The 11,064-nt window shown below is 52.1% G+C and overlaps 1 protein-coding gene across 1 annotated transcript; it reads right to left on the bottom strand.

The window, feature by feature from the left end:
- Nucleotides 1–779: 779 nt before the first annotated feature.
- LOC102036633 (mitochondrial fission factor homolog A) lies at nt 780–7,547 on the bottom strand. Its single transcript, XM_005419890.2, has 6 exons — nt 7,352–7,547; nt 6,397–6,545; nt 5,585–5,673; nt 4,878–5,039; nt 1,919–1,997; nt 780–912 (listed from the first exon to the last, which is right to left on the bottom strand). The coding sequence occupies exons 1-6, from the start codon at nt 7,545–7,547 to the stop codon at nt 781–783; spliced, it is 807 nt and encodes a 268-aa protein (XP_005419947.1). The 3' UTR covers nt 780.
- Nucleotides 7,548–11,064: the final 3,517 nt, after the last annotated feature.

The raw sequence follows: 11,064 nt of genomic DNA, 5'->3' as shown, positions 1-11,064 counted from the left end.
AGACCTGGGAGAGACACTCCTCCACTCCCCTCTGCCATGGGGAGCCTAACAAATATCTATTTTCCCTGACCTGTTTGGTGCTATTGCTGTTGCTCTGAGGTTTTATAATCCAGAGAGTCACCATGGGCAGGTTTCCCATGTAAATCCCTCTGGGAAAGAGCCAAGCCCCTGGATAAGCCCAGATGCCAGCAAGGCTCTCACATGTGAACATCTGCAAAGCTGCTGTGGCTGCAGGGATGGGAGCTCCTGGCCCCTCCAGCTCCACCCTGCAAGAGGGGCTGTGGCACAGGAGCACCACCTCCACCAAACAGCACTTGCACAAGGAAGAAAAGAGAACCCAGCAGGAGTTTAGGAACACTCAGTCACTCTGTAGACGGTGAGGAACAGAGCACAGCAGCTGGCTGAGAACTTTTATGGGGTCAGAGTTGAGATCTCCAAGGTGGGATGTGGCCAGGCTGTGAGTGTAACAGGACCCCACACCCACAAACACCCAGCTCCTCAGGTTTGCATCTCCTCTGGCAGCCTGAGGGCAACTGCACAGGACAGACACCTCCTGTGCCAGCCACCAGCTCTTCAGAGAACTCAGCTCTTCACAGCAGCTTCTCACACCTTCTCTGTCACCAAGGCCTGAAGGACACACACTCTCGAGGGCCCACAGTGCAGAAAGCAGTTCTAGGCAAGAAAAAAAAGAGTTTCACTGCTGGCAAGTACACGAGAAATGCTCCTCTGCCTGCCCTCACCCACCCTGCCAGGTGAGCAGGGGAGGCTGGCCAGGGGCTGTCATCTTCTGAGCCAGAGCCAGGTGTTGATGAGGCAAGCAGAGATCATCACAGAGTACACCAGGGCCTCCTTCTGTCTCCAGGCATGGCACTGCTCCTCCAGCACCCGCAGCCTCCCCGAGATCCTGGCCAGCTGCAAGGCAAGCACAGGGGCACTGTCACCTCCCATGGCACAGGAGAGAGGCACAGCTGGAGCTCTGCTCCTTCAGTGTTGGAGTAGCAGAGGTAGGACGGTCAGGGACAGAGATCTCTGAAGCCAGGTCATGGAATTTGGGGTTTATTGCATTTATTGCAAAGAGCCTGGGTGCAGGGCCCTGCTGGGAGCTGCCAGGCACAGCTCAGAGCAGGCCTGAGAGAGGGAGAGAGAGGTAAAGAGAGAGAAGGCAAGAGTGTGGTAAAGAGAAAATGAGAGAGCGAGGAAGAGTAAAAGAGAGAGAAGTTCCCAGTACAACACAATAAATCTTCTTCTGTGTTGAATATTCTAATTCTCACTAACCAATCTAGTACAAGATACAAATCCTACAGCATTTACATACAGCCTATAAGAATCACTACATTACCATACTGTGTTACATTTTAAACCCTAAAAACTCCTCTTTGGGCCCCTTCTGCCAAGCTGGCAGGGTCTGCTCTGACCCTTGGACCTGCCTGCAAGCAGAGGGTCTTGTTTCATCAAAAGGGGATTACCTTCAGCTGGCCATGCCATTGTTTTCCAGTTGTTCAGTAACTGAGGTATCTCAAAGCTTGCTTTCATCTCAATCTCACTTACAGTTTCTATAATCTCAAAATCTTTTGCCAGGCAATCATATTTATAAGGCTTTCCTGTTTCATCTTCCCCAACACTTCAGGTCCTCCTTCTCTAAAGCAGAAGCTCCCTTTGTGTGGGAGGAGTGGCAGCAGCACCTCGGGTCTGCAGCAGATGCTTCAGGAGGATTCTCCCCATCAGAGAGCATCTGAGCCCCTCTCAGTGCCACCAGAGGGGTCTGGCTGGGTCCTGCAGCCCCTCGGGGTAGGAGCTCCATGGATAACACACATGTAAGCCCTCTGCTGAAGGCAGGGCCAGGCTGACAGCAGCAGCCCCCTCACCCATCCCCTGTGGCTTTCCCAGCAAGCATTTGCAGCCCTTTCCCCCATCTCACCTGCCTTCTCATTGCTGCCACCTCTGTCACCCCCGCCTCCTCCGAGGTGCTCTCTGCAGCTGGGACGGGCTCGTGGGAGCTGGGAAGGAAAGCAGAGATGCAGGGGGGGCAGAACTGCTCGTGGGGTGCAGCTGACCCCACAAATGCAGCGCTGCCCCAGGGAGCTGAGCTGTGCGGCGTCACCGTGATATTTTCTGAAAAATCCCTTCGCCAGGATTTCTTCTCCTGGGAAGCTGAGAGGTCTCAGAAAAGAATGAAAACAATCATTATCTGATTGCTTGGGAATGTGGTCTGGAGAGCGTTTTCCAACAGGTGCACCTTTGATTGGTTCCATGTGAATTGTTTTTAATTCATGACCAATCACCATCAGCTGTGTCAGACTCTGAGGAGTCAGTCACAAGCTTTGATTATCATTCTTTTCCAGCCTTCTGATGTATCCTTTTCTCTTTCTTTATATAGATTTAGGATACAATTTCTAATATAATAAATAATAGATATATGATAGATAATATTATATATTATATATTATATATTATATATTATATATTATATATTATAAAATAGAATAATATCTAATATAATGAAATATAAAAATATATAATAATATATACTATAATGCAATATAAAATGTATAATAATATATAATATTATATCATATTATATAATATCATGTATCAACCTTCTGACAACATGCAGTCAAATTCTCATCTCCCAGCTCATCCTCACAACACCACAATGCAGGGAGTGTGTGCCCAGGCTGTGCTGCACCAGGAGAAGGCAAACAGCCCCTGCACAGCATGCACTCATCTCTCCTGAACCCCCCTCCATGCACATTGGTACCCTCCAGCATGCACCCAAAGGGGCCAGCCAGACAGACAGACAGCACCTGCCAGGACAGGTAACAGGAAACACAGGCTTGTATTTCTTTAGAGGTGCAACAGAGAGAAAACATTTCTACTAAGCATCCATCCTCTGCAGTGCCGGGAGTTCACTGAGGGCTGGGTAAAACATCTCTAGAGCCAGCCAGGTAAGCAGGTGTGACAGGACACTGCTGAAATGGAGGGGTGATCCTGTCTGCATCAGCAGGTGGGGAAGCTGCCATCAGCTGGAGGGAACTATCACTTTTTGCTCTCGTAGCACATTTTACCTGCAATCTGAAACATAAACAAGCAACCCAAATGTTCAGCACTTTGTTCCCTCCCTGGAACCACAGGGCCCCCACTGGAATGAGCTGCTGCACTGGCAGAGGCAGCACAGACCACTGATGTGCAGGGCAGCCCCTGGAGGCACAGCCTCCCTGCAGGGTCCACACCACTGAATCACAAAATAAAGCAGATCCACAGTGAGAAAAATACAAATTCCTGTCATCATAGGCTAGCCCAAAGTCAGCTATTCTATCACCAAAACTGCCCTGTGCACACCAATAACTCACACAGGCACTCACTGATCCCCTAGGGGTTAACAGGCCCCTAACCCCACTCCTTGGAGCCCTGGGGAGGAAAGGGTGTTTATCTCTGCTACACGATGCTGATCTCACTGAAGACAAGCCAGAAGAGCACCTGGAGATTCACTGAATCCCTGTCTGAAACTCCATTTGTGAGATAATACCTGCACAAAATGTAGCTGCAGTGTAAAATGACAGCCACAACAGAAAGAAAATGCAATTTTCCCCAGTAGAGAAGCATGAAAAAAGGACACATCCTGCAGCTTTTCACTCAAAATCCCAGCTGATACAGGTAGACACCCTTTAAAGTAGAGACTAGAAATTGTCTTCTGGTGACTCATACCCTTCAAGAGGTCACTGTCAGCCAGATATTCCAGCTCTGTCTGAGACCTGACTTTGCTAAAATTCAGGACAAACAAGTCAGCACAGTCCTTTTGGGTTTTTTACTGCTGCACAGGGGTGCAAAGCTGTCATACTGAAGGGATGTCTGCATCTGAAGGGATGTAAAGCACCAAGAAGAGGTGTTTGAGGGTGGCTGCTTTCAAAGGGAAATCAGTGCCTGGGGAGAAGCCCCAGAGTGACCCCAGTGCATCACAGCAGCTCTGCAGGCTGCCATGGCCTGCATGGCCTCCACTGCCACAGGGAGGAGGGAGAAGGTCCTTTGCAGCCACTAACCAGATCTCTTGGCCATTAAGAAATGAAAATGATGTTTGAAGACAGCCCCAGCCTCCAGTTTTTCAGAGCAGAGACATCACTTTGGATCCTCAGCAAGCAGCAGGCAGCTGGGGAGGGAAGGCAGGACGTGCCCCTGATGATGGATGTGATGATGGATGCTGCTTCTCCTCCCTTTCTGCCTGGAGGCTTTGCTCAAGGGGAATGAGGAGTATTTAGATGTTCCTGCAGGTGCTCAGCAGCCTTAGAGCAGTGGGGACACCTTAAGGCTGCACGGATGTCTTTGAGCAAAGAGAATTTACTGCAGGGGCACAGATGTGGGCGGTGGAGATGGTTCCTCCAGCACATCTGGAGGGACTTGAGGCCACTGCACACCTGCTCCAGGGAGCACAGAGGGACAGCACAGCCTGGCCAGGGCACTGGCTGTGGGATGAGTTCATGGAAAGGCTGACTAAGAGTGACCAAGACACAGCCAAAGGTGTGTCTTGTCTCAGGGACAGCACCTGGGTCAGGCCATCTGCTCTGGATTTCATTCCCTTCACACACCCCTCTCCAACAAGCTATGAAAGCACACAGAAAAATCAGTCCTTGCTTATCAGCAACCCCCAGCAATGCCAGAGCAGCACAGGGCACTCAGTGTGCCCAGGGACTGGTGTTAAGCTGAGCAGCAGACTCAAGGCTGGTTAGTGAGGCTCGCCCAGGCCTGGCACCCAGAGCTGGCACAGGTGAGAAAGGCAGCCCAAGGCAGCCATGCAGGAGCAGCCTGCAGCCCAGAGCTCACAGAGCTCGTGCCCCAGCAAGGCCCAGGCCAGGGTGACACAGAGCTGGCTCAGGACACGTCACCTGCACGGCGCTGGGTCCCGCAGAGAGTCCTGGACACGCTGGAGCAGCACCTGGCCCAGCAGGCACATGGTCTGGAAGATGTTCTGCATGGAGTAGATCCTGCCTGCCCCTGTGAAGAGGGGCAGTGGGGCACTGGGAGCAGGCAGGGGACAGGAGCCTGGCCTGGGTGCACACAGAATCACGCCTGTTACTCCCAGTCTCACACAGCAGGGCACAGCCTGGCACAAGGCACTGCCCCTCATCCCTTCAGCAGCTCCACAATCTCTGGGCAATGCCACTGGCACCCAGGCCCTAATGGCATCAGCTGGGAGAGCCCTCAGAGAGCCCTCTCCAGCAGCCCCCAGGCTCAGAGGGCCACCTGGCTGCTCCAAAGCCAAGCACAGCTGTGTGCCGTGCTGCTCTCCTGCCACCCAGGGCAGCTCTGGGCTCCAAGGGGCACAGCAGTCCCTGCTTCAGGATGAGCTCAGAGACAAATTCCCCACTGCAGAGACTCCTGAGCAGAGGCCTGGGGAACAACACAGCTGCCTTCAAAGCTGCCCAGCACAAACAACTCCTCCTCTCATGGATGAGCAGGACCTGCCAGGCACGGCAGTGCTCTGATTTGGATCCTCCCTGCCCCTCCCAGGACACCAAAACAGCTCCAAAACAGCCCAGTGAGAGGAGATGCTGCTCCCCACCCACCCTGGGTGCTCTGGGCCCATGCTCACCCCTCGTGGTGCTGTCCTGGGCTGTGCAAGGCCAGCTGGGCACTGTCACTCGGGGTCCTGTCCCTCCGTGCCCTGCTGCTGTGGTGGCCCTGTGGGAATGGACCAGAACCACATCAGCACAGGGCTGAGCCCAGCCTGGAGCCCTGCGTGGGCTGCAGGGGCCCATCAGCACAGGGAGAGCACTCTGCAGGAGCCCCAGCCTGGTGATGCTGCTGCAGGTGGGGAGATGTGCCCAGAGCAGACACAGGGTCCCCAGCAGGAGCCTACTGAGCTGAACTCTAGCCAGATCAAAAACCCTGAACCTAACCCACCCAGGATCAGCTCTCCAATTTCAGGGAGGTTGAAGCACTTGAGGAGGCAGAACAGCAGCTCCAGCAGCCAAATCAAGTCAAGCCTGCCCATGCCTGGGACCTCTCTTTGAAAGGTTCTCACACAAGGATAAAATCTGCTTTTGGCTCTGACCCCAGAACCCTTTACACTGCTGTAATGAACCAGCTCTGCCACATACTTCATTAAGAAGGAAAACAGGACTTAAAAAGCAGCAGCAGCAGCAGCCAGTGGTGGGACTGCAGGTACCTCAGCCTGCCCCCTGCCCACAAAATGCAGCAGGAGATGTGGCTGGGTCAAGGTCCCAGCACACAGGTGTGCACTGGCTCTGGGGCAGAAAGAGACCCCACCATCCCCACCCCCTCACTCCCAGGGCCTCCTGGAAGATGAATCCTGCCTTGGGGTGATAACAGCTATCTGGAGAACCCCGAATTTGGGATTGTTCCCCTTGCCACCCCAGCAGCCCGTCCCTGCCCCCACGGTACCGCTCGCTTGCGTCGCTGGGCGCTGGCTCTGCTGACTGGGGGCAGGAAAGGGACGTCCCCAGAAGGCTCTGGGCACACGTGCACCACTACAGAGGGCACCTTCCTTGGCTGGGGCAGCAGCACTGGCCTCAAACCGGTGTCTGGTATCTCTACAGGAAGGAGAGAGGGAAGAATTAAGCCAACATGAATGGCCTCAGGAGAGGGGAGAGAGATGCACCCAGGTGGAGAGTCAAGGCTGTGTTTAGTGCCACATGAACACCATGCCCTGGGTTGTTTGGGCAGCCCAGAGAGGCAGAGCCACTGCTCCAGGACAGCAAGGTTTCAGAGCTGTCTGTCAAAGACAGGGCCAAACATCCTGCATCCCAAAGCAGGGACCCTACCAAAGGCCAAGAGGGAACTGCAAGAGACACGGAGGGAGATGCCTCCGCATTTTGCTCCTCACCCGTTGGAATTAAGGTGTAGGGGGATAGAATATAAGTAAATAAAGGTAGTATAGAAAGTAATCTTACTCCCTAAAGAGTTGCAGCTGGGTTAATTATTAAAGATTAGGAGCAGGCCTGATTTTAACAGGCCACAGCTGTAGCAAATAAGAAGAGTGTTATAAAAGAGGGGATTGGTTAGCTGAAAGGAGCTGGAGTCAGCTGGCTGCTGTGAGGACAAGGAAAAGTCAGTGCAAGAGGAGCTGTCTACAAGAAACATCAAGGAGGTATGAAACTAGCAATGTGGAACCCTTGCAATGTAATGACAACATTAAGGCCCATCCAGACCTCTGCTGGTGACCTTTTTCCACCTCTTCCCAAGCCACCCACCATCCTGCCCTGTATTCCTGAGGAGAACTGCCTGCATTTTCTGCCCCATCCTCTCCTCTAGCAAAGCACACAAAAGGGGGATTTATAAAAGGGTTCTACACCCTAGGATGTTGTGCCCCACCCCAAAAGACAACCCAAGGCTTTACCTGCCAGAGAAATCCTCTCAGGGATGTGCATCCTAAAGGATGCAGGGACATCCTCTGCCACTGTGCCCCTGTCCCCAGGGCTGCAGCTCTCTGCCACCTTCAGCCTGCTGGGAACCTGCATCCTCTGGTTGATGGCCTCTGTGAAGAGCAGGTCACAGCGCGCCCGGTGCAGGTCCAGTCCCCAAAGAGGCCACATCTGGGGGTGAACAAGGAGGGATTACAAGGGACTCACCCCTGGAAAGTCACAGCTGGACCAATTACCAAAGAACAGCCTTGTCCTGAATGGGTCACAGCTGTGACTAATGAAGATAAGGGTGATAAAAGGGGTGAGTTGGGTGGTCAGGGAGAGGCCTGGAGGAAGAAGGAATAATCCAGAGAGATGCAAAAAAAAACACAAAAAAAAAAAGGCAAAAAAAATAAAACAAGGAAGAAAGTTACTGCTACAAAAGATCTGCTGTGAGGTCAGTCTGGGTCTCATAAAATCAGAGCCTGCAGTCACAGTCAAACCAGGTAAAAGCCTGTGGTCATACCAAGGAAACATTTGCAGTCATATTCCAGCAGGAACAGCCAGCAGAGTCTGTCAGAGAAGCCAACAGCAGGAGTTTGCTGTAGTCACTCAGGATGGCTAAGCTGTGAAGAAGAATAAACAGGGCCCCTTTTCATGTTGTTAAATGAGAGTCTGTGCCTTGGCTCATTTCTACCCCTAAGGAGAGGTGTGCTGCAGCACACACCTTTGCAGGTGTCCTGGGGTTTCACACAGAGGAAAGAAAGCTGCAAAGTGACAACAGGGACAGCACAGCATGCTGTAAGGCAGCTAAAACACAGGCAGAAACAAGCCAAAAGGCAGACCCTGCAGGAGTGGCCTGGGACAAGGGATGTCCCACAGTGCCCAGCTGGCAGGACAAGGTGTCCTGGGAGCCATGGATGAGCTTAGCACCCACTGCCTCAAGTGAAAGCAAGGAAAGGGCTCAGCACACAGCTCAGTGCTAGTGGAAAAAATTATTTTCTATCCAGAAGTAACTTTTTTTGGAGGGCTGAAATCATATTTTTGTGTTCATATACACCTTTGAGGAAAAATGAGGTTTTCTAAAAGCAAAGCACACTTTTTTTGGTGATGGGCTTCCAGGTTACCACAGGAAAGGCTTTGGTGCTCAGTTTTTCTCCCCACACACACTCACTGCAGCATCCCCAGGGCCATTCCCCCTCGACGCAGCACTCCTTGGGTAACCCACATCCAGCAAGGATGGACTTTGCCCTGAGCAGAGCTGCCAGATGCTGAGCCACCCTCCCAGAGGGGAAGGAAACCACACATCCCCTTCCTCAGCGTGGAGCAGAGCCCCCAACTCAGATTCCTTCCAGGTGGGGAGCAGCTCCAAGGAGGGACACAGCCCCCAGTTCTCCTGGGAGCAGCTGACAGCAGCACCAGGACAGGGGATGTTGGATTATCATTTTCTTTTTTACTTAGAGATGGGGCAACTGAGAGGCATTTTAAAAACTTTTATTCTATTTTTAGCCTTATGTGAAGGGTGAGACAATACAGATGTTTTAATTTACGCTATTATAATCAGAAGTTTACTATTTCTTAATTACAATACACTGTAAGTTTTTCTTGTATGATGGGTAAATCTTTTTTCTTTCTGTTTTCTCTGGATGATTTTTTAATACTAGGTGTTATCACAGTGAGCTTTAAGATTTTTCTATAAATCCACTTCCCACAATGGGACATGGACACCACTGGGGCTTTGCAGCTCTCAGCACACACAGTGGCCCTGTGCCTCAGTTTCCCTTTTGCCAACTCCCAGTGCTCTGAGAAGTGCTCGGGGGCCACAATGTCCCACGACTTTCACCAAGCCACACAAGCAGAGGACAATCAATGCACACTTTTGGGAGAGGAGCTCCCAAATTCACCTTCCTGGCTCCCAGCATTAGCACTCTTTATTCTTTCCCAGAAAGCTGCAGCTGGGGAGAAAGCCCCATCAAGGAAGAGGTGCTGAGGCTGGAAGACCCCAGCCAGACCCCAGTGCTGCCCAGGCTCTCCAAACATGCACGAACAGCATCCTGCACCCTCCTTGCTGGCACCTTTTGATCTCAGGGTGCCCAAAAAGGTCCTTCTTTGCTTCTAGAAAAAATTCTCCACCCTAAGAGGGCACTTTGGACCCTCCTCACCTTCCCCAGCCCCCTGCAACCCTTAGGAAACCCCTGGGGAAGTGGGATGTGTCCCCTGCCCAGGCCTTGACACTCTGGGCACAGGAGGGTGGCAGAACCAGCTCTGCACTGCCACAACCAGCACTTCCAGTGATCACTCACCTCCTCCTCTGCCATTAAAAACCTTTTAATTACCCAAGGATTTGCCCAGCACCAGCAGTGGTGATTCCCTGCTTGCAGACAGAATCCCTGTCCTGTGTTGGGTCTGTGGGGACCCAGTGGGGGCCCCACACCATCCCCACCACCCTGGCCAGCCCCAACCCATGGGTCTCATCACACACACATTCCCAAAACCCCAAAGAAACTATTTTTTGCTTCTCCCAAAGCCCCAAAGAAACTGGATATTTTGCAGGCAGCCCCTACTGAGAAACAGGAGAGTAATTCCTGGGATGGTCCCAGATGTGTCAGTCCCACAGGAGAAACCTCAGACCCCCAGGCAGGGTACAGAGCCATGGAGAGCACCAGGATTCTCCTTCACATCTGTGGTGCTGCAGAGGAGCCTGTGCTGCATTCCCAGCCTGTTCTCTGGGAAACCAGCTTATATTAATAACAGTAAATCTGGAGAGGGCAGAGCTGCTCATTTTCTAATCACCTGTGAAACCACTGCAGCTCCCAAGGAACAGAGGGATGGGAGGGGGTGAGAAGCAGGCTCTGAGACTGAGCTATTAAGAAAGGGGGGGAAAAAAATCAGCTGTCAAAACTCATAAGAACAAAATGCTTAAGTGGCTGGATTTCCTCCTTTAACTTTCTTTAGGGCTTTTTCGAGTTCCTGCCAAGCACTCCCCACTCGCCTGGAGAGGCTCAGCCTCTGCTTTGGCACTTCTCCTTGGATTTGCAGCGACAGGGAATTTCCGGCTCACTAAACCGGAGGAGCTTTAAGTCCTGCAAGCCAGGAAAACCTGTCCTGGGGAGGGAAACCCCACAACCTCCCTCTCTCTGTCTCTCTCCAGCCCGGGACACCCCAAACGAGGCAGGCCTAGTGCAGCACACCCCTCTCTGGCTGGGGAGCTGGACGGGGCAGTGGGATTGCTGCCAGCTCTGCCCTGGGCACCCCTGTGTCACAGACATTTTTTATGAAAAATCTTTCTTTAGGATTTTTCCTCCTGAGAAGCTGAGAGGCCTCAGGAACAAAATGTAAACAATGGTTGTCTGCTGCTGTGGAATGCAACAGGTGCATCTGTGATTGGTCTCATGTGGTTGTTTCTAATTAATGGCCAATCACAGTCAGCTGGCTCGGACCCTGTCTGAGACACAAGCCTTTGTTATTCATTCTTTCTTTTTCTATTCTTAGCCAGCCTTCTGATGAAATCCTTTCTTCTATTCTTTTAGCATAGTTTTAATATATAATAAAATAATAAATCAAGCCTTCTGAAACATGGAGTCAGATCCTCGTCTCTTCCCTCAACCTAAGGCCCCTGTGAACACGCTCACAGCCCTGTCCCGGCAGAGAGGGGCACGCCAGGGCAAATCACCCGGCTCGGGGGTACCTGTGCCCCGGCACGGCTCCG

Source organism: Geospiza fortis, unplaced genomic scaffold (assembly GCF_000277835.1).
Source record: "Geospiza fortis unplaced genomic scaffold, GeoFor_1.0 scaffold157, whole genome shotgun sequence".
NCBI classification, from domain to species: Eukaryota; Metazoa; Chordata; class Aves; order Passeriformes; family Thraupidae; genus Geospiza; species Geospiza fortis.
This window is presented reverse-complemented; position numbering and strand designations above follow the sequence as displayed.

Excerpts from the sequence above, each read along its gene's own strand:
- LOC102036633 (XM_005419890.2), bottom strand. The coding sequence starts at position 7,547 with ATGTGGCCTCTTTGGGGACTGGACCTGCACCGGGCGCGCTGTGACCTG. Across the intron at positions 6,546-7,351 it reads TGAGAGGATTTCTCTGGCAG|AGATACCAGACACCGGTTTG; the intron begins GTAAAGCCTTGG and ends TCCTTCCTGTAG. Across the intron at positions 5,674-6,396 it reads CCCAGCGACGCAAGCGAGCG|GGCCACCACAGCAGCAGGGC; the intron begins GTACCGTGGGGG and ends CCATTCCCACAG.